General features: G+C 44.8%; 1 protein-coding gene across 1 annotated transcript; it reads right to left on the bottom strand.

Annotated features, from left to right (window-relative positions):
- Window positions 1–1,968: 1,968 nt before the first annotated feature.
- Window positions 1,969–2,996, bottom strand: LOC142865904 (polyadenylate-binding protein 1-like 2). Its single transcript, XM_075999439.1, has one exon. The coding sequence runs from the start codon at window positions 2,667–2,669 to the stop codon at window positions 2,067–2,069; it is 603 nt and encodes a 200-aa protein (XP_075855554.1). The 5' UTR covers window positions 2,670–2,996; the 3' UTR covers window positions 1,969–2,066.
- Between the last annotated feature and the right edge of the window lie 20,741 nt (window positions 2,997–23,737).

Here is a 23,737-nt window from a genome sequence, read left to right as displayed (position 1 = left end):
ATAATCATGTACAATTGATATAAAAATAAATGTTTAAAATAAAAACAAAAAGGTTTCTTTGATCAAATACTGGTAATGTGCAGAAATGACTATAGTGGCAAGTGCAAAAAATTAGCCAGGTAACAAGGTCCATTTACAATACTGGCATACCTTATGAAGATAAACTTATCTTACTGTCTTTGTGGATGGCCATTTAATAATGCAGTCCTCCCCCCAAAAAATATTCAAACTGCTCCTATACTTTGATACTTCAATTCTTCTTTTATGAAGAAATGATTGGGAAATAATCTTGAATATCAGCAAGTCTTGTGCATTGTGATCTTCCTGGCAGCTTGGATTTGCATACAGAAACATCAGATAAAACCTAGATGTTCAAGAATGAGGAAAGAGTTAAGATGCAGTATACACATGGACACACACATACACACCAACACAGAGAGAGAGAAATGGATATGTGTACATCTATCTATCCACCCCTCTATGTAGCCATGAATTCAAGAAATATTAACAGTCAGAGAAAATATTTTAAAAGTATCTTTAATGACATGAATGAAGTTCAAGAGTATGTGTGTGAAAAGCAGATATAAAAACAGTATGTACATTATAATATATATATGAGACAAACGCATAAGAAAAATACTGGACCTACAGCCAAAAATGTTTCAGGTAGTTCTTGCAAATATCAGACAGGTATGCATGAAAATGTTTCAGGAATGTATGGGTAGTCATTAGGACTGATACTGTTGACATTAATTTTCTTCTGTTAACTTGTTTCTGCGATGAAGCTGGATGATTCTTCTGACAACAGGGAAAAGGACAGGAAGTGGGCAGAGGGGAGGGCTCATAAACAGTGTTTAATTCCAGCAAAACAACCAAGGACAGTGAAATACCATTTACAGCCCATCAAGCTGGCCAACACAGACACACAGACACACACACACACACACACACACACACACAAACGCACCCACGCACGCACGCGCGTCCACACACAGGCACACCAATTATAGTGACCAGGAGATTGCGCAGGGGAAATGGGCGTGCTCTTTTCACTAGCTGCGCTGGCTGGCACGAGTGCAAATCGGTACGATGCTTGTGGGGGCCTTTTGGCAACACACAGGAAAGTCTTTAAAACGTCTCTATGTGGATCCTGCAAGTCCACGGTTAAGGAGATGCTAGCAAAGATTTGGCTTGACAAGGAAGGATTCACTCATCAGAGCACACGCAGTGTTGGTTTGGAACACAGGGAAAGAACTAGGCACCACCTGAATGTCCAACAATGCGGGAACGAGTACAGAAACGTTAAGGTCCATGGATACACTGGAGCACTCCGCAGGCACTGAAGATGACGTTTCACAAGCCTGTTGAATAACACGGAAAGAAGTTGAATGGGTTGATTTCTGTTTGGTTTTAGATGCTGAAAAAGCAGGTTAGAAACACCACACGCATGAACCACTCTATAACAGTGTGTCAAACGGGAAGGTGGGGTGGGGGGAGGAAGGCAGAGCCAGAGAGGGAGAGAAGAAAGCCTGGAAAACAGCACACCAAAAGGGCAAAAGCGGTTCTCTCTGGGTGGTAGGATCGCGGGGATCAATTACTCTCTCGGTTTTCCCCCTTCTGATTTCTAGCTCCTTCCCGGTGTGTCTACCATGATATCTGTATCACCTGTGCAGTAAACAAAGAGAGAGTGAAAATGCTTTTTAAGCTAAACCACAGGGAGAAGAGGCAGCCTTTAACCCACGGATGGCACGGATTAGTGAGATTATTCACGACACCCTTGGTGGGGCGAGCGGAGGAGGGCAGGAGAGGAGGGGGAGGGGCCAGGTGGAGAGGGGGAGGCGGAGGGAGCAGAGGGGGCGCGGGGGGGGGGAGGAGAGGCGCGAGGGGAGGCAGAGGGTCAGGAAAAGAAGAAGCAGGGGCTGGAAGGGGGTGGGAGAGAGGGAGGGGGGGAGGGAGGGAGAGAGACCTGCACTCCCAATACAATACACTGCTGGTGGGTGGGGGGGGCTGTAAACCGGGTGGGAGCCAAGGTGTGGCTCTGCTGGCTAGCTAGCTTCTGGGTGTCTTCATCGAAAGGTGGCCTCCTCGTCGGTGTCTTCCTCGAAATCCTTGACGTCAGCACTGGTGGACTGCCTGGCCCAGGCTCCCCTTTCGGCCTCTCGCTCTTTGTGCGACTTGAACCTCCCGACGAAAATCTTGCGGTAGTTGAGGAACATGCCATTCATCGCGTCGATGGCCCGCTCCGCGGACTCCTGCTTCTGGAAGTGCACGAACCCGTAGCCCTTGGGCCCCTTCTCGTCGCAGGCCACTTTGCAGGAGAGGATGTTGCCGAACGCGGAGAAGATGTTGTACAGCGCCTTGTTGTCGATGGTCTTGCCCAGGTTCTTGATGAAGACGTTGCCCACGCCGCTCTTGCGGAGCGAGGGGTCCCTCTGGGACCACATGATGCGCACCGGCCTGCCCTTTATGACATCGAAGTTCAGGGTCTCCAGGGCCCGCTTGGCGTCCACCGGTTGCTGATAGTTGACGTACGCGTAGCCCAGCGAGCGGCGGGTGATCTTGTCCCTGCAGATGCGGATGGACAGGATGGGCCCGGCCGGGCTGAACTTCTCGTACAGCATCGCCTCCGTCACCTCGGGGTGCAGGTCGCCCACGTACAGCGAGGCCATGGGGAAGTCTGGGTTCCCGTCACAGCCGCCGCCGGCCTCCGCTTCTGCGTCCGCGGCGGCCACCGCGGCGGCCACAGCGGCGGCCACGGCCTCCTCGTCCTCGTCCGCATCCTCCTCCCCGAAGGCGGGGGCCGCAGCCTCCGCTCCCGTGGCGACTTCGGCCAACGCGCCGGCCTCGGCCACTGCCACGGCCGCGGCCACCCGGGCGGCCTCCGCCTCGCCCAGGGCGGCCTCCGCTGCTGCCTCCTGCGCTGAGGCCTCGGCCTCCACCTCAGCCTCCACCTCTGCTTCCGCCTCCGCCACGGAGGCCTCCGCCACCGCCTCTGCCACGGTCGCCGCCGCAGCCTCCGCCGCCGCCGCCGCCGCCGCCGCCGCCGCCACCGCCGCCGCCACTGTCGCCGCTGTCGCCACGGTCGCCGCTGCCGCCGGGCCGCTGCCGCGACCTCCCTTCCCGCGAGCCGGAGGATGGAGAGGCGGGGGCGGGCGGGAGGGCCCGCGGGTGCCGGGCCGGGCCGGGGCGCGAGCGGGAGCTGGCGCAGGGGCTGGGGCAGCCGAGCTGCCGGCGAGTCACCTGGGAGCCGAGCGGTGCCGAGAGCGCGCCGGTGCGAGTCGCCGCAGCCTGCAGCTGCCGCCGCCGCCGCCGCCGCCGCTCGGTCGTGGGCTAGCGTGCGGGGCGCAGGCGGGCGGGCGGGCGGCGTGTGGCGGGGGGCGGGGGGTGTTGGCGTCTGTGGTCCGGGCAGCTGGGAAGGCTTCTTTCTCTTTGGTTCCCCCTGTGGCTGCTGCGGGGCTGCGGGGCTGCGGGGCCGCGGGCGGGGGGAGGGGGGGAGGGGGAAGGAGGGAGCCGGGGGCCGGGGGCGAGGGCGGTGGGGTGCGGGGGTGTGCGCGCCCGGCCTCGGGGTCGCCGCCGGGATGTGTGCGAGGAGGGCGCCAGGGACAGGGCCGCACGGTGGACGGAGGGCATACGAGGGTTCCATTCGGAAGCGGGGGCGAATTTTCATCCCCTCTCCCACAAGGAACCTGTACATGGTTAAATCAGGTACCTTGCAAGAGAGGGAGGGGTGCCTTTCAGGACACACTTGCCTGGCCTAAACAAAGCCAAGAAAAATAGTTTTCTGTGCACATCCAGGGTTTCTGTCCCCCCGCCCCCGCCAAAAGAGCGCACGCACTCGCCAACATCACCACCACCAAGGAAACGACTCCTATTCTGAGCCTCCCAAGCGCCCCTGTGCTGCCCGCTGATCCATTTTCTGAGAGCTCGCTCCCCCTTTTCCAGCTCTTTCCCTCCTCTGCAACGCCGGCAGAAGACAGAAGAGAAAGCATGTACTCATTCATAATGCCCTGCCACCAATGTGGATGGCGCTGGGGCCGATCCCCAGGGGAAAGGGGCTCTGGGAGACCAGAGGGCATAGACTGGTTTTGAGCTTGTCCTTGCAGCAGGCAGTCTGGGCTGGAAACCGGGACCCTGATGCAGAGGATGGGAGAACTGTGGCCCTGGGCTTCTGCACACCCCCAACTGCGCTCCCACCCCAGCCTGGGGACGTGCGGCCTGGAAGGGGGTGGGGGGTGCGGAGCCAGAGGACCCTGTGGCTAGGACCGCCCTCAATGGGAAGGGGAGGAAAACCAAACGGGGAGGGAGGGCGCTGGGGCTGGGAACAGGGCCTGGTCCAGGGCCAGGCACTTGCTTGTTCTTGGCTCTTCCCTCCAAGTGCTGAGGTTCCTAACCTGGACCAAGAAGCACACATCCAGGTTTGAAAGGAAAAGCCACAGGAAACGTGAGATGTCTCTCTAGAAGGAGGTGCCTGGTCCCCGTTCACCGGCTGGTATTTGTGGAAGGCTTATGGGGTCCTTGGCACTGGGGGGCGGGGCGGGGGCGTTGCTGGCAGGCAGAGAGGCAGCGGGCAAGTGAGCAGCGTTGATATGGTGGAGGTGCGGGCCGGGTGAGAAGAGGTGAGCAGGGCGTGTGCTGGGAGCAGCGAGGCTGCACAGGGCCAGATGCTGAGGGGACAGACAAGCGAGCGGCCGTGGGACAGAGACTAGAGTCCCACTCCCTCCAGAAAGGAGCACCAGACACTAACTCTGCCTAGCAGGGATCCAGTGAGGCTGCACCAGACATGGGACCCTGGGGTGGGCTTTCAAAGAGGAGGCGCAGACCACCATGTTGGGGCAGGAGAGAAGGCACTCCAGGCAGAGCCACCAGTCTGTGCCCAAGGCCCCTTGGCATGAGAAAACACACATGGTCACTTCTGGTCATGCCTCATGATCTGGCGAGGACAGAGCTCATGGTCTCCAGGAGCACGCGGTAGAAGGTGGGGCTGGAAGCGCGGGCCCTGGGAGGACTCTGTGCGCACGCTCAGGTGCGGCGCTCAGCACGTTCAAGGCGGGAAGCGGCATGACCCCAACTCCAGAAGGAGTACACAGTAAACACCCACACGCGTATGTAAGTGTGCGTGCACATGCGCACACTCTCAACACCAAGGCGAGGTGGATAGAACAAACGGAAGAAAGTCAGATGTGACCAGTTGCACAAGAGTCGGGACAGCTCTTCTCCCCTCTGTCCCTCCTTTTGTTGCATAAATAGGGGTCTCACACTTACCGTGAGCTGATTGGGCCAGATATTTAAAATGACCAAACCGTCCCGCCTTCCCTTAGGATGTCTTCGTTCCACTAAGGCTCAGGCTGCCCACACAAAGCAGAAATGCCAGCAGGAGGCTACAAGTGCTGTGTGATGGCACTCGGGCGGTCATGGAATTTCCCGGGCCCAGGACATGTTCTCCCCTCCCCCACGTCCACCTTCTTCGGGTAAATACAGATGTTTTCTGTGGTGTCAGCCTTGGCTGGATCTGGCAGTCGCACATGATAGAGCAGCCTGAGCGTGAGGAAGTGACCCGGTGGCGGTAGGGTGCAAGCCAGGGAGAGCTTTCCTTCCCTGGCTGGAAAGCACCCCAAGGGGGCTGAGAAGCAGACACACACACTGATACCTCGCCAGCCTGCAGAGCCCAGCTCTCTGGCCCTGGGCAGGGCCAGTGCCAGCAAAGGCGAGGGGCAAAGACCTGGGAAAAGCCTGCTGTACAGCCCATGCCTGGCCAAGGGGATCACTGTCACCAACGTTGGCAGCCATCTCGTGGGAGTGGAGGTTATTTGCAGGCAAGGGCCGGGTGAGCTGTGCCTCACCATTCCAGGTGCTTGTCCAAAGGGACGGGAGAAGGCAGAGGCCAAGGGGGACGCCCTGGGGAGAAGGGGATGTGGCGACGATGAGAAGAGCCTCTGCGCCACAGTTAGGAGACAGAAATTACAAGGAAGGCAGATCGCCGACCAGGTCAAGCACTAGGACTGGACAAGGTCTCTTTCCCCAGCTCTGGCTTCCAGCCCAAAGAGCCAACAGAAACCAGTGAAATAGCAGGAGAAGGAGGCTCGGAGAAGTCGTGCTATGGCCAGCAAATCCCCAAACCTGAAGATAATCCCTAGGATCCTGAACCTCTCCGGCCATGGGAACAGGACTACTAAAGTGACGAGGACGCAGCTGAAGACTGCTCTCAAAGTCCTTTCTCGGGGGCCTCCATGGGGCACCACCTCCTTTTTGTACTCTGTGGTCAGTTTCGGCCACCGCAGTTGAACGTCTTCTGACTGCTACATACTGTGACAGGGGCAGAAATAAAGAGCCCCGGGGCGTGTCCATGGCGGGGGGAGGGGGGTGTCCCTCTCTTGTGGGAGGAAATGCTACTGAATTAATTCAATCAGAGATTCAACAAGTATTTATGGATTTATGGGGCGCCACCTGTGTACCAAGTATTCCTCTAACCAGAGGGTCCCACGGGGAGCTTATTCTCTAGTGGCGAGGCAGGCAATAGATCAGAAAACATAAAACCGGTTAAAGGTTGCTGTGACTGCCCTCAGGGAAGCAAGCCAGATGATTTGGTACCTACTGCCTAGCGCCCCAGAGAAGTGGCAGGGCAGCACATATGAAGTTCAGGGAAGACCGCTCTGAGGACAAGGTCGCTAAGCTGCCAGTCCTGCAAGGCACTGGGGGAACAGCCAGCCCAGCAGAGGGGACTGCGATTCCCTGGCCCTGTGGCAGAAAAGAAGGGTTCTGGAGGGACAGAAAGGATGCCCGTGTGGCTGGAGCCCAGTGTGACAGGCGATAGAGGTAAGGAGCAGAGGAAGGTGCGGTGGGGCCTGGAGCTGTGACAAAGAGTTTGATCCTTATTCAGAGAGTGCTCTGGGGAACCAGAGAGAGGATTGAAGCAGGGGACTGCCATGATGTGATTTCCATTCAATGGTTGCTCTCCGGCTGCTCTGTTGGAAAATATTGCAAGCGTCAGGGCACAGAGAAGAGCAGGCGGGCCAGTAGGGAGGCAGTTGCAGGAGTCCAGGGGAGAGACTGCTGTGGCTTGGCCCAGACTGGAAGCATGCATTTGCGGAATAGTGTGTGGATTCACATAGTATTTTGGAAATACAAGAGACTGCACTTGCTGACGGGTTAAAGGCAGTCAGTGAAAAAACTTTGGGGGTGAGTGATTACTACAAGAGCGTTTTCTCCACGACTTCATCGTGGAGGTGTGATGTATGGCCATAGGCAGTATGGGCGGTGGGTGTGCTGGATTCAGAGGCGGGGGAAGGCAGTGGGGCGGGTGTGAAGAGCTCCTATTTGCACACATTAGGTTTCTGAAGTCTATCTCTCATCCACAGCAGCTGGAGACACAGAATTATCGAGACCAGAGGATACAGATGGTGTTTATTAAAGCCAGGAGACTGCGTGGGACCACCTGGAGAGAGTGTGGCCAAGAGAAGAAGGTGCTGGGCTACTCCCTGAGACACTCTGACAGTGAGAAGTTGGGTTGAGGAGCACAAGCCTGAAAAAGAGATTCAGAAGGACTGAGCAGGGAACAGGCCTTCTCTCCAACCCCCGTGCCCAAACCTCCCTCCTCTCCAAGGCTTTCCATGTCCATCCCGCCTCAGGATCCTCACTCAGGTCCTGCTCTCCGTGCCCCCAGCTGGGCGTGCATGGCAGTTGCTTTACAGTGGGACAAGGACGACTTTATGTGCTACCGTTGGGACTTCTCCTTCTGATCATTTCTCAGTGGAGCTTAGAAAAGAGAGAGGCTCAGAGACAGAGATCTTCAAAGAGTGGGGTGGGCATGACTCCGCTATTTCATGTGGCTCACCTCCTTCTTCCTGTCAGGAGGGAGAAACTGGAAGGAGTAGGGATGCAGTTCAGAGAGCAGGGGACAAAGAGCACAAAAGAATGGAAGGAGGAGGGGGATGGGGCACCAGTGGGGAGAGGGACAGATCAGCTGTATACACAAAAGGGAATCAAAACAAAGGAAACAGGGGTCTACTTGAAGAAGCCTGTTCCCATGACTTGCTCACTGCCACAGGTGTGTGCATGTGGGCGTGGGGGGAGGGGCAGTGCTTAGGAGCATAGAGAATGAAAGCACAACTGTATTTTGGAGTAGAGAAATTGTTTCTGTCCATTCACACTGAATTCCTCCAAATAAAGATAATTATGGGTTGCAGGCTGACACAGAAATCAACCTTAGCCTGTTATTTAGGGAAAATTGGAAAGTGTTTGGATGTGCCCCGGTATTTAACAAACAATAACCACGAGTATTAAGTTGTCTGGAATAAAGACAACAAATTTAGCAAACGGTCCTTCGGATCCTTATCAAGTGAAGAGCTAAGGGACACAGATATGTCTGTGGAGCAAGGATGGAATGGGAATCAGTCCTGTGAAATAAGAGCTCCAGGACATGAGGACAGAAGTGCAAGCATGTTTATAGCCAAGCTGTTCACAGTGGGAAAACTGGAACCCCAAGCAAGTATACGTCACTTGAGGGGTGACTGATATGTTGTGATGTGGCCATTCCATAGATTATTATGCAGCCATTAACAAGCTTGAGTTGTATTTACGTAACAGAGGAAAAGGCCTGAAAAGGAGAAAAAAAGTGCTTTACCGGCTGTCTTTTTAACTCCCCCACCACACTCTTTTTGGGAATTGAAACCTACATTCCTGCGCAAGGCCAGTAATCAGAGGGGCAGAGTAATGTTCTTTGTTCTTTGTCTCCTTTTATCTTTGTACCACAGGAGATGGCTCAAGGGAATTGTCTGGTAGCCCAAAGCTGAAACCTCCCTTTTGAAAGCTCTGTATTTCTGCTTATGGATAGGTTGATGGTACTTTAAGACAAGAGTCTGCCATCCTCCTCATTTGCCGGCAAATTAATAGACTTCTCTTTCCTTTTCCTCGAACTGCTTGTCCTCCTTCTTTGTTTGGCCATGGGCCTAAGTACCAAACTTTGGGTAACTTTTATACGGGCTGGTTTCCATATGTGCTATTACTAGGTGAGAAGAGCAGGTTACAGCAAAGGGAACAGTATATGGTCCCATTATTGGAGCGGGGGAGAAGAAATGTGGTGGTGATCTCATACCTACTTGACTGTCTACCTGACATCTCCACCTGGATATCTCACAGGGATTCCGTCCTTAGATGGCACAAATGGAGGTCCTGAGCTTCTTTCACCACCACCCCCCACATTCCCCAACTTTGCTCGTCCCTCAGTAGTCTTCCCCCAGGAACAATGGATAACACCTCCGTCCATCCTGGTACTAAACTCAAATCAGAAGAAAGAGTCACCCATATTTCCTACCTCTCTACGTGTTTCTATGGCCACTACACCATCCTTCAGCAATTTCTGTCACCTCTACCTCCAAAATACCACCCGAACCTCTTAAACTCCTCTGGATGCCACCATTGTGTCTTGCATGTGTTCCCACCATAGCCTTGTTGTGGCACTTGCCTCCTTACATCCAAATAAACGGCCCAATCCTCCATTTCAATAGTTTCTAGGTCAGACGTCATCAAGTGACCGCATTCTACTAGAGAGGAGGCCTTAACTCATTCACACAGTCTTCCATCTGCCACCTCTTTCTTCTCTCAATGTTTATACCTTCTTCTGATCGTTAGTTTCTCTATTGGTGATGCTCGTAACTTTAAGTGATATACTTAACTCTCAGTTTCTTGCATGCCCCTGAGTCGGTTTCCCTTGGTTTTCTATAAAATGAAGATATTATCATCCCTCTCCTTCCCTTTCCTCAACCTTCCTCCTCCTTTCTGGATCCTCCTTTTCAACCAGGCTGATACTCATTTACATCCACTTCTGGAAACCTAATCAAATCCTTTGTGCTTTGGAAAACAACACAAGCCTTTTACCTTTTAATGAATCTCTAATAACATTGGCCACAGGGCTGCATTTCTTCACTGAGTGTAGGCTGGGTCGCTCAAAAGAGATTAATCCGGGTATCAAGTTTGAATACTCTCTTTTTCTGTATTCCATGAACTTCTGCCGCGTTTGAGTTGGATTTATATTTGAGTTATGCATCCAACACACACTCTATGTGTCACACACACACACACACGCAAGCACTTCAAATGGCACAAAGACAATTGATTATTAAACCTCTTAATCCTCAAACAACCCTTGAAGTGGGTGTTGTTATAACCTCTGTTGTAGACATGGGAAAGCTGTGGTACCAATCAGTTAAATAACCTGCCCAAGGTCTCGCACATAAGTGGCAGAGTCTGGGTTGTAATTCAAAACGAGGCAGCCTGTTCCAGAGTTGGTCCTGGTCATCACTCTGTTATTCCACACTGAGCTTCCCTCTTTTGGTTTATCAGAATCTGTAAATGATACCACATTTGTTGAAACAGATGGAAAAATGCATATTTGTGGAAAAAATGCTTAACAGTCTCCTTGCTATTGCAACCCCCTCCAATCTCAGACACCTGAGGTTACAGAGAACACAATTGTTTGTTTTATCTATACTTTCCTCAAGCCCATACAAATGCAGGCATCCCCTTTTATTGCAGCTCCCTTTGTCGCACCTCACAGATACTGCATTTTTCACAAACGGAAGGACTGGGGCAAACCAGCGTCCAGCAAGTCTATCTATAGGTGCCATTTTTCCAACAGCACATGCTCACCTGGTGTCTCTGTTTCACATTTTGGTAATACATTATTTCAAACACTTTCAATACTATTATACCTGCTATGGGGATCTGTGATCAGTGATCTTCGATCTTTCTATTGTAATTGTCTTGGGGCATCACCAACTGTGCCCATACATCACAGCAAATTTAACTGATAAATGTTGCGTGTGTTCTGACTGCCCCACAGATCGGCACTTGCCCCATTTCTCCCCCTCTGCTTGGGCCTCCCTATTCCTTGAGACACAACAACATTGAAATTAGGCCCCCTAGAAACCCTACAGTGGTCTCTAAGTGTCCAAATGAAAGGAAGAGTCCCATGCCTCTCACTTTAAATCAAAAGCCAGACATGATTAGGCTTAGTGGGGAAGGCATATCAAAATCTGACAGAGGCAGAAAGCCAGGCCTCTTGCGCCAAACAGTTAGCCAACTTGTGAATGTAACGGAAAGCTTCTTGAGGGAAATTAAAAATGCTACTCTGGTGAACACATGAATCGTAAGGGAAACAGCCTTATTGCTAATATGGAGAAACTTTTAGTGGTCCAGATAGAAGATCAAACCAGCCACAACATTCTCTTAAGCCTAAGCCGAGTCCAGAGAAAGGCGCTAACTCTCTTGAAGGTGGCCACACTAAATAACACATTTGCATTGTAGACAAAGCAGCTTTATACTGGAAGAAGATGCCATCTAAGACTTTCATAGACAGAGAGGAGAAGTCAATGCCTGGCTTCAACGCTTCAAAGGATGGGCTGAGTTTGAATGCTCCTTAGGGGCATTCGCTGGTGACTTTAAGTTGAAGCCAATGCTCATTTACCATTCCAAAATTTTAGGTCCCTGTCTTAGTCTGTTTCTGTTGCTCTTATTAGGATACTTGAAACTGAGTCATTGATCAAGAGAAGAAACTTATTTCTTACAGTTAGGGAGGCTGAGAAGTTCAAGGTCAAGGGGCCATGTCTGTTGAGGGCCTTCTCCCTGGGAGGGAGCCTGCAGAGTCCTGAGGCTGTGTAGGGCATCCGTCACATGGTCAGGAGGCTGAACATGCCAGCCGAAGTCTCTCTTCCTCATCTAAACACACAAGTCCCACTCCCATAACAATCCATTAATGCATTAACCCATTAATCTATTAGTCCATTAATCCATGAATGGGTGCATCCATTCCTAAGGACAGACTCCTTGTGACCCAATCACGTCAACGGGCCCCACCTCTCAATACAGCCACACTGAGGATTAACTTTCAGCATGAGTTTGGGAGAAGACAAACATTCAAACCCTCGCAGGCCCTTCGGGATTTTGCTAAATCTACTCTGCCTGTGCTCTCTAAATGGAACAACAAAGCCTGGATGACAGCACATCGGTTTACAGCATGGTTTACTGAATGTTTAAAGCCCACTGTTGAGACCGCCTGCTCACACACACAAACACACACAAAATGATTCTTATAAATATATTTCTGCTCCTTGGCAATGCACCCGGTCATCCAAGAACTCTGATGGAGATATGAAGGGAGAGTAATGTTGTTTTCAAGTCTGCTAACACGACATCCATTCTGCGGCTCATGCATCAATTAGCAATTTTGATATTCAAGTCTTACTATTTAAGAAAGACATATTGAAAGGCTACAGCTGTCATAGGTAGTCATTCCTCTGATGGATCTGGGCAAAGTCAATTGAAAACCTTCTGGAAAGGTTTCTCCATTCTAGATGCCATTAAGAACATTCGTTTATGTTTGTTGTTGCTGTGATTGGAGTCTTCTTTTGGGGTCTTCTTCATAAATTCTTTGCCTAGGCTGATGTCTATAAGAGTGTTTCCAACATTTTCTTTTAGAACTCATATGGTTTCATGCCTTACGTTTAAGTCTGTTATCCATTGTGATTTGATTTTTGTGAGAGGTGAGAGGTGCGGATCTTGTTTCAGCCTTCTACATGTGGCTATCCAATTTTCCCAGCACCACTTATTGAATAAGGATTCTTTTCCTCAGTGTATGTTTTGCCTGCTTTGCCAAAAATCAGATGGCAATATGAGGATGTTTTTTTATCTGGGTTCTCTGTTCTGTTTCATTGGTCTATGTCTCTGTCCTTGTGCCAGTACCATACTGTTTTGGCAAGAATCATTAGAGCAAATATACAACCTACAGAAAGGGGGCAAATGTTTGCATGTTGCACATCTGATAAAGGGCTGATAACTAAAATCTATATATAACTCAGGAAAATCAGCAAGAAAAAATCAAACAATCCTATCAAAAAGTGGGCAAAGGATATGAAGAGACACTTTTCAAAAGAAGATAGACTAATGGCCAACAAACGTATGAAAAAACAAATGCTCAACATCTGTAATCATCAGGGAAATGCAAATCAAAACCACAATGACAGATCACCTAACTTCAGTGAGAATGGCCTCTATCAAAAAGTCCCAAAACAACAAATGTTGGCATGGATGCGGAGAGATACGTACACTCATACACTGCTGGCAGAACTGGGAACTAGTACAACCTCGATGGCAAGTAGTATGTAGATACCTCAAAGAAATCAAAGTAGAACTGCCATTTAATCCATCAATCCCACTACTGTGTATCTTCCCAAGGAAAAAAAGACATTCTATAAAAAAAGACATCTGCATTTGAATGTTTATAGCAGCACAACTCACAATTGCAAAGATGTGGAAACAACTCAAGTGCCCATCAATTCATGAGTGGATTAGTAAAATGTTGTGTTTGTATTCCATATGTTTTTTTCCTGGAATTTTTAAACTTATATTTAGTTCTGTGACTTACTTTGAATTAATTTTTGCCTATAGTATTTGGTTTTGAGCAATGATCATTTTGTGAGGATATGAATATCCAATTGTTCCAGCACCATTGGTTGTTAGTCCATCCTTTCTACAATGAATTGTCTTGTATCTGTGTCAACAATTGATTTTCCTTATGTGAGTGGATTTATTTCTGCATTGCCTATTTTGCTTCGTGGTCCATTTGTCTATGTTTATATCAACATCACACTTTCTTGGTGATTGTTGCTTTACAATACATCTTGAAATAAGGTAGTCCTAACTCCCCAATTTTGTTCTTCTTTTTAAAAGTTATATTGGCCATTATAAGTCCTTTGTAATTCCATATTAATTTTTTGTCATTTTCTACAAAAATCCCTTCCAGAATTTTGAATGGGATTGCATTGCACAATGACTATTCACCTCAATCATCATGGGCATATTTTTATTGATTTTTATTAATATGTTTTCTTTCTAATTTGGTCTTGAGCTCTCTCTTCCCAGAGTGGTCATAAGCTAAGGTAGCCACTCTCTAGGATAGTCCTGAGATAGTTAGGTCCCAGGGTGTCTATCAGGTTACACAGAATGAACAAGTGAAATCTAAATGGACGAAACATAAGAAATTTATTACTCTCAGTCCTAGAGAGTTTAGGGGTGTCAATGGAAGGCCAACAGAAATCTTGGAGGCAGTGGAGAGCTCAATGTGCAGGTGGACAGTGAGAACAAGAGATCAAGAGAAAGAGAGATGAGAGAAAGAGAGAGAAGCTGTGGGACTATACGTTGATTAAGATCCATGGACATTATTCCTTAGGCTTTCCCACATGGGTGTGGATTGGCTTGTTTAAACAAAATATTTGCAAAGGTAAGAATTTATTTGCACAACTCTGTTGTTTACCATCAGATTATGTGATGATCAGCAGTGTGTGATGTGCTGGGTTTTGGTTCAGTTAAATAAGATATAAGTGGGTTATAACACGGGAATATTCACAAATTATCACAACCTTTAATTAGTCAAGAGACTTTTATTTTATTTTATATTTCAGCACATTGTGGGGGTACAAATCTTTCGTTTGCGTATATTGCCTTTGCCCCACCCGAGTAGGAGATTCAGGCATGTCCGTCCCCCAGACAGTGTTCACTGCACCCATTAGGTGTGTATATACCCACCACCTCCCCCCCATCTTCCCAACACCTGGTGAATGTTATTACTGTATGTTCACTTAACTGTTGATCAGTTAATACCAATTTGATGGTGAGTACACACATTGTTTGTTTCTCCATTCTTGTGATACTTCACTTAGTAAAATGCATTCCAGTTCTATACAGGATAATACAAGAGGTGCTAGATCACCATTGATTTTTGTGGCTGAGTAGAACTCCATGGTATACATATACCACATTTTATTAATCCACTCATGTATTGATATGGATGGGCACTTGGGTTGTTTCCGTATTTTTGCAATTGTGAATTGTGCTGCTATAAACATTGGAGTGCAGATGTCTTTTTTATAGAATGTCTTTTGTTCTTTGGGGTAGATGCCTAGTAATGGGATTGCTGGATCAAATGGTATTTCTACTTGTAGCTCTTTAAGGTATCTCTATATTACTTTCCACAGAGATTGTACTAGTTTACAGTCTGTCAATGGAAAAGGAGCCAAATTCTGCAAAAATAATTTTAAAGAGAGTTATTCTGAGTCAAATTTGAGGATCATAACTTGTAGCCACATCCAAGAAGCCTTGAGCAAGTGGACTCTGTGTGGCTGGGTTATAGTTTGGCTCTATACATTTCAGTGAGACAGGGGTTACAGGTAAATTCATAAATCAATATGTGGAAGGCATATGTTGGTTTGGCCCAAAAACGTGGGCCATCCCACAGTGGGGGCTTATAGGTTATAGATGAGTTTAAAGATTCTTTGACTTGTAATTGGTTAAAGACATGAAGCTTTGTCTAAAGGCTTGAAATGTTTTAAGATAAGGAACTCTGTTAATCACAGACAAGCCAGGGACATGTATTTGTCGTGTAAATTGAGGACCTGCACTTAAGTTTATTTCGCATACCCTTAGCCTTGTTAAATGGCTACAAGATATCTCCAAAAAGGGAGGGGGACATGATAAGGCATGTCTGACCTCCCTTTTCTTAGCAGGCAATTTAGTTTTAGGATATCCCCTTGGCCAAGAGGGTGTCCATTCAGTCAGCCTGCAGGGGAGTAGGGGGATGCTTAAGATTTTATTTTATTTTAGTTCACAAGTCCCACCAGCAGTTTACAAGAGTTCCTATCTCTCCGCATGCATACCAACATTTATTGTTTTAGGACATTTTGATAAAGGCCATTCTCACTAGAGTTAAGTGATATCTTATTGTGGTTTTGATTTGCATTTCCCTGATGATTAGAGATGTTGAGCATTTTTTCATTTTTTTTTTTTTTTGGCTATTAGTTTATCTTCTTTTGAAAAGTCTCTGTTCATGTCCTTTGCCCACTTTGTGTTGGGGTTGTTTGATTTTTTTCTGGCTGATGTTTTGACAGATATTTCCTTGAGTACCAGGAGCTAAAACAAACAAACAATAACAACAACAAAATATCAATAATAAAAAGAGAGAGAAGAACTTCCTCTCCCAGTCTTATATTAATAGATTGGCTCTGTGTGGGACAGTCTTTCACCACTTAGCTAGGTTACTCTAAGCTTAGGTATCTGCCTAATTTGAAAGTAAGGTTTTCTCAGGCCTTTACTGAGTGTCTTCTCTAGGCATGCACATTCATTCCATGTTCCCATTTATACATATTTGCTTTTGATGGCCTAATTTGCACGAGTCTTACCCAGTTTCTCCTTTGGGACATAAATGTTCTATTGTATGATTCCACCCAGAATCTTGTTCCCTAGTTGTTTGTGGGTTTTTTAAATTCATCTTTTAGCTTTTACCAGGACTACCTGTCATCGTTCACACCTGCATTCTAAGTTATGCAAAACAGAGATGAGCACCTTGTATTGGTTTTTCTGGCAGGTTAAAACACATAGACAGCAATTTATAAATAAAATTGGTTTTGCTCCCTCCAATCTGAAGGGGAAACTGGGAACTGGCTACTGTGCACTCAAGACATAGATATCTGCTATACCAGAGATGGGGTGAGACAAGGCTGAATAAAAACACCACAAATATTTCCTACCATTTTGAAGATGACTTTTTTCTTTATTGGTCATTTACTTGATGGCTATACTATTTTTTTTACTATTTTCCAGACTTTGTACAATGTTGGTTCAGACAGCTTCTGGTTTGGGGCAAAGTGGTTGTTTTATTTTTTCATGTTTCTGTGGGGGACTTTGGAGTTTCTTAGTTTGCCATTTTGCTGACACCTGACTCAGATATTTTAGCAAATGCCCAGACATTCACAGAAATCTTCACTTGGATCACCCCAATTGGCTGGGGTGTGATTGGGCACATATATTTTTCCAAGACCTTCATATTCTCATTATATTTGGCAACATGTGCATGGGTATATGGCTCTCAAATATTATATTTAAACTAATTCAGCTTTAATAAATTATATATGACAAAATGCAGGCATCAGTTGAACATCAGTGGTGAATTGTAATGAGGAATTTGACTACAAATTTTATATGATTAAACTTTTTTCCTTTTAGTTTTATTTAATACACAATAATTGTACATATTTATGGGCTACAGAATAACATTTCAATACATGCATACAATGTGTAATGATCAAATCAGAGTAATTGGGTTATACAGCACCTTAAAAATGTGTCATTTCTTTGTGCTATGAACATTCAAAATCCTCTTTTCTAGCTTTTGAAAATATTCACTAAATTATTGTTAACGATGACTCCAATTTTGATGTTTGACTGCTGACTTCTTTTTAGATCCCACTTTCTCTTTCCCCTTTGATCCCACATCTGGACACACTGATAAGAAAGCCCCTGCATGTGACTCCTCCTTTACCACCAGTGGGAAATTTAAACCTCATAAACTTACAGCCCATGTACAGAAACTTTCCCCCACTCCAATTCCTTAGCACTATAAAGCCCCATGCATTTCCTCTCTTTTGTCAAGACTTCCTAGACTTGCATATACTCACTATGCATTCCACAGGCATACCTTGTGTAAGTAATATATTTCTCTCCAATTCTCCTGGTGTCTGGAGTGTCATCAGCTTTCTCATCTGAACCAAATTTTGGAAAGTGTTCCATTCTACTTATATGAGGTGTTTCATTCTACTCCTGTGAAGTGTTTATAAAATAGTAATTTAAGAGCATACTTTGCATTTTTTAAATATTTTTACATTTATTGAAAACATAATTAATGGTCCAGAATATAGTATGTCATGATAAATGTTCCTTTTGCCCCTAAAATAAGTGTATTCTGATAGCTATTGTTTGGCACATTCTACAAATTACAATTAGGTCAAGTTGGTTGATAGTGCTATTCAAATATTTTAACTGACATTCTCTCTGTTATAGTGAGAAAATAGTGTTGAAACCTCCAGCTATAATTATGGGTTTGTCTGTTTCTCCTTACAGTTGTATCTATAAGTTTTTGTTATGCATTTTTGGAGCACTCTTATCAAGTGCACGGATTTTAGGATTGAGTTTGAAATCAATCTTTACTTTTTCCTAATAATATTGTTTGCTTAGAAATCTACCTTTTCATTTATACTTTGTTTTGATCAGTTTTATCATAGCATATCTTTCCCCATTTTCATATATTTGACCTATAGATATATTTTCAATGCATATTGCATAGGCAGCATACAGTTGGGTCTCAGGATTTGATCCAATCTTATAATCTATGCATTTTAATTAGGATGTTTAGACTATTTACATTTAATGTGACTATTACTATCATTAGGTTTAAGTCTATGATCTTGCTATTGGTTTTATATTTGCCCCATCTGTTTTTAGTTATTTTTCTTCTTTTTATACCTTCTTTTGGATGGATCAACTATTGTATATAACATATTATTTTCTCATTTGGAAAATTATCTGCAACCTATAGTTTTATTACTTCAGTGGCTATTTTAGGGTTTACAGTATACACATTTATATTTTCATTGTCTACCATAAAGTATTATTATAAATTTCATCTGTATTCTAATAACATTTCAATAGCATATTTCCATTTTTCCCCTCCTGACCTTTCTGCTATTACTGCCATACATTTTTTCTGTAAACTCCACCATGTATTGCTATAATTTTTGTTCAGTCAACATTTTTTAAACAGATTTAAACAATTAGTTAAAATGTTATATCTTTATCCATGCAGTTACCATTTCCTGTGCCCTATATTTCTCTGAATATAATTTCCATATGGTAACATTTTCCTTCTTTCTGAAGGACTTCCTTTAATATTTCTTTCAGTCTTTTGGTGATGAATTTTTTCAGATTTTGTATATTGAAAAAAAGCCATTATTGCACCTTTATTTATTTTTTTTTTTAGTTTTTTTTTTATTTTGGCATATTATGGAGGTACAGATTCTAAGGTTTCAATAAATGTCCATTCCCCCCCTCCCCCCACAAGTCTGAGTCTCCAGCATGACCATCCCCCAGATGGTGCACATCTCACTCATTATGTATGTATATACCCGCCCCCCTCCCCCCTCCCACCTGCCCAATACCCTATTACTGTAGTACCTATGTGTCCACTTAGGTGCTGCTCAGTTAATACCAATTTGCTGGTGATGCACCTTTATTTTTGAAAGATCTTTTTGCTCAGTCTATATTTCAAACATGAACAGTTTTTTCTTTCATTGTTTTAAAGATAATACTTAACTGTCTTTATTCGCATTGTTTTAGACAAGTCATCTGCTGCCATATTTATTTATGCTCCTTTTAATGTAAAGTGACTGTTTTTTCTGAATACTTTTAAGATTTTTTTTTATACTCTTAACCAATTTATTTTGATGGGCCTTGATGTAGTTTTATTCAAGTTTCTTGTACTTGGAGTTTGTTGAGCTTTATTTGTCTCTGAGTATACTATTTCAACACGTTTGGAACATACTTGACAATTTCTTCGGTTATTTGTATGCAATCCCTTCTTTGGGGACTCCAATTATACATATTATAGGGCATATGAAGTTGTCCCACAGCTTCCAGGTATTCTGTTCTTTTTAAAAAATTTAATTCTTATTTTTTCTCTGTGTTTCATTTTTTGTATACTTTTTATTTCTATGTCTTTGAGTTCACTATTCTTTTCTCTACAGGGTTAATGCTGTTAACCCCATCCATTGTATTTTTAATGTCACACATAGTACTTTCCACCTCTAGAAGTTTAAATTCAGTCTTTTTCTATATCTTCTATGACTCAACTTCTCTTTTTGAAAAAATGAAATACAGTTTTGATAACCGTTTTTAATTTCCTTGTCTACTAATTTTAATATCCCTGTTAGTTCAGACTTGCTTTCAATTGGTTGATTTCTCTCCTCTTTACAGGTAGTATGTCTCTGGGATTTTTTACATGCCTTGTTTGGTTGGATGCCAGACATGGTGAATTTTGCTGCTATTTGATATTAGGTATTTTAATTCCTACAAATATTCTGGAATTATGTTTAGGATGCAGTAAGGTTACTTGGAAACAGTTTGATCATTTGAGGCCTTGCTTTTTAAATGCATTTTTAAATTCCTCAGTCCAGTGCTAATTATTCTGCACTCAGGAGGCAATATTCTTCTAAGGACTCTATCCAATGTTTTGGAAATTAAGAGATTTTCCTATCTGACTTGTGAGAATAGGCAATGTTTTTTGTCCCATGTCAATGCCAGTCACTGTTACTTCTAATCATTTCCCAGCCTTCATGTAGTTTCCTGACACACAAGCACTGGATATCCAGAGCTCAGTTTTAGGGATACTTTCTCCTCTAAGACACTCTGCATGGGGAACACTAACTGTCTTGGTCTTTCTGGATGCTCCAGTCTGTCTCAATTTTTGAAAATCTCTGGGCTCACCTTATGTTTCCACTCCCTACACCAAAGCCTGAAAATAGGTAATCCAGTAATGTGGGGAAATCATCATCCTCATGTTCTTTGTTTCATGTTTTTTTATGGATCACTATTCTTTATTGCTTGAGTCCTAGCGTCTTGAACATTATTGTTTCTTTTTTTTGTCTGCTTTCTTTTTTTCAAGTAAGCGGTAAATCTGGTTCTTGGCACTCTGTCTTGGTTAGTAGTCCTCTGTTCATTTAAGCCTTTTTTCCTACATGTGTCACTTTGGATTTTGCTATCTATATGTCCGCAAATTCACTATTTTTTCTACAATGTCTAATATGCTCTTGAGCCCTTAAAGTCAAATTTGCACCTTAGGTAATATTATTCTGTTTGGAACAGAAGAGATACCCAGTAAAGATTTGTTGAATTCAAGTACAAATGAAGGAATGTGCCACTAATAATGTTTAGATTTTATTAATTCTAATGGAATTCTGGTTTTCTATCACCAGTTCATCTGAACGTGTCCTGCTCTGTGATGGCAGGATGTCAGAAGATCACTGGGACCATCTTGCCAGGTACTCTCTATTGTGAGCTTGATTGTAATCAGAGTTCCTTGGGACATTTCTATCATTCCTCCAAAATATTATTCATTATATAAGAACCTTACAAGGCATTCTTAAACCCATCGGTTTTGTGAAGTAAAAATGACATGTCCAACCACCTCACTTGGGCTTCCCACATTTTGTCTTTTATCTATTTGGTGGAGGCATGGGAGCAAAATTACATATGTATTATTCAGAAGACAATCTAATATTTTACATGGTGTATGCCACACTACTTACATGTGCATTCAACAACAATTATTAAACATCAAATGTATATTCAGTATTATATACTGTGTAAGATGCTGTGATACAGAGATATATGAAAGAGAATCAGGATTTTAATAACATCACTCAGGCAGGCATACAACCGAATAAGTAAATAAAATATAGTAAAAGCAATGGAACAGATACACACAGGCATATGTTTGGCATAAGAATGTGCCTGAGAGGGTGTGAAATCAGGAAAATGGCAGACAGGTAAGCTCCGAGCTCTTTTTCTGCTACAGAAATGTTAACACATACAACACACATCCACAAGCGTGCACACATATGCACATACAACTGACTGAACTAACATTTTATGAGCTTTGGAAAACAGTTAAAAATTCATGGCAAACAAGCAAATGCCCAACCAAGAAGTCACTTAGAAAATGGTAGGAGAAGTTTTGTGGCTTTTCCCCCAAGATTTGGAACTGGACAAAGATGTCTGATTCCACCACTTCTTTTCAACATAGTATTGAGAGTTCTAGCCAAAACAATGAGTCAAAAAGTTTTGTGCATTTTTGCTTACCCTTGCCCCACTTCCTCTCTGGCATAGAGGCATTCTTGGCCTGAAAGAGGTGACAACCTAATACCCAGTTCCTTTCCTAAAACCATTGAAAGCAGAGCAGACATTATTGGCAACATTCTAACCTATCTGTTGGCAGCCTGAAAGATTGTCTCTGTTTTGCCTAACTTGAATCTCAGGCAAGAAAAGCAGTGGGCACTGCTCATAAAAGCTGCAGGGAAACTACAGACCTGCATAAGGATGGGGTAAGATATTACAGGTGGAAACATGGTAGATTATCTAAGTCCCCAAGGAGAAGCTAGAGTAATATTGTTTAGGAAATTAAGACATTCAAAATATCCATGTATACAGGGAAATTAAGGAAATAACACACAGGAACAGATGAGAAATGTATATAGAAATGATCTGAGAAGGGTTGAGCCCTATGCTCAGAGAAATGTGTTGAGCCCTATGCTCACAGAAAGCCATGCTAAATCACCAAGGAACTACCCTGGTATAGAGCTGGTCAACAAAGATTGGGAGAGGTGGAAGGTTTTTTTTTAAATGCCATATTTTCATCAAAAAAAAAATTCCACAAGGCATATAAAGAAACATGGACCACTCAATGAAATAAAATAAATTAACATAAATCATGCCTGAGGAAGATGGACATTGCACTTACTAAATGAATGAAGACTGTAAAACAACTATCTTAAATATATTCAAAGAGCTAAAGGAAAACACAAGAGAATCAAGAGAATGATATATGAACAAAATGAGAATGGCAACAAAAAAAAATAGAAATTTATAAAAAGAAATCAAACAGAAATTCTGGAAGTGAAAAATAGAATAACAAATAAAAAATCACTAGAAGGATTCAACAGCAGATTTGAACAAGCAGAAAAAAGAATCAGAGAACTTGACAATGGGGAAATCAAAATTATTGAATTTGAGGAGAATACACATTCTTCTTAAGATCACATGGAATATTTAGTAAGATAGACCACAGTCTGCGCCATAAAACACACCTTAACAAACTTAAACGAATAGAAATCATACAATGTAGGCTCTCAGTCTACACAAAAATTAAATTTTTAGATGGAGAGAAGGCAAGATGGTGGACTAGAAACACCTCTAGCCAGAGCATCTCTGCAAGAAGGAGAAATTTTAGATGAAAGAGAAAAAAACAGACAGACAAATGGATCAGATGAGGGTTGGAAGGAAGGGTGCCTAAACCTACAGGAGACTCCATGGGAAGAGATTTCAGAGCAGAATTGAAAGGAGAAAGGCTTCAATGTGGATTAAGTCCGGAGAGGCTTGGAGACTAGTGAAAAGAGTAGATAGAGTGGTTAAAATTCCCCTCCCTGGAATCTCGGACTGCTGGTATACTCCTAAAGTCCTGGAGAGACCTGTCAATACCAGCCCAGAGATTGCTGCCACCGGTGAGTGGAGAGCCTCTTGTGCACATGGCACCAGGCTCCTAGCTCCCTTGGAGTGCCACCTGTCACATAGACCGGAGCCGGTGAGCACATGCCATATTGCTTCTCTACCTACTGGGCACCTTAGTCCTCCCTAGAAGCCTCAACTCCTCCATCTGACTCATCCCCACACAGACATTTCCCAACTCTGGCCCAGACTGCAGGAGCCAGAGGGATACAGTGGGTTCCAGGAGATCTGCAGGACTTCAGAGCCCAGTCACTGTGGGAGGACTGCCTCCCAGAGAGAGGGTCAGAGACTACCAGTGTGCAGTCCTTCCTCCACCTAGTCCTTCATTCTCCCCTTTCTTTCCCTGTACTTGCAGCTGCTGAGAGAGACAATTTAGATGCCATCCAGAAGTGTGCACAAGGAAATGGAGCTTGGACCTTTCCTTCTGGGGCCCTGAAGTAGACTAAGGGGTGTTTGGACTGTGAGCTTTACCCACTGGCCCTTCCTGGTGCTACTTACCCAATGACTCCAATAAAGTGGGGCCAAACCCAAGATGGAGGGACATTGATCCAAGTTGGGCACCCATGGGTGATTTAGGGCC

This window comes from Microcebus murinus, chromosome X (genome assembly GCF_040939455.1).
Source record: "Microcebus murinus isolate Inina chromosome X, M.murinus_Inina_mat1.0, whole genome shotgun sequence".
NCBI lineage: Eukaryota > Metazoa > Chordata > Mammalia > Primates > Cheirogaleidae > Microcebus > Microcebus murinus.
Note: the sequence above shows the minus strand (reverse complement) of the source record. Positions and strands in the feature narration are given on the sequence as shown.

Excerpts from the sequence above, each read along its gene's own strand:
- LOC142865904 (XM_075999439.1), bottom strand. The coding sequence starts at position 2,669 with ATGGCCTCGCTGTACGTGGGCGACCTGCACCCCGAGGTGACGGAGGCG.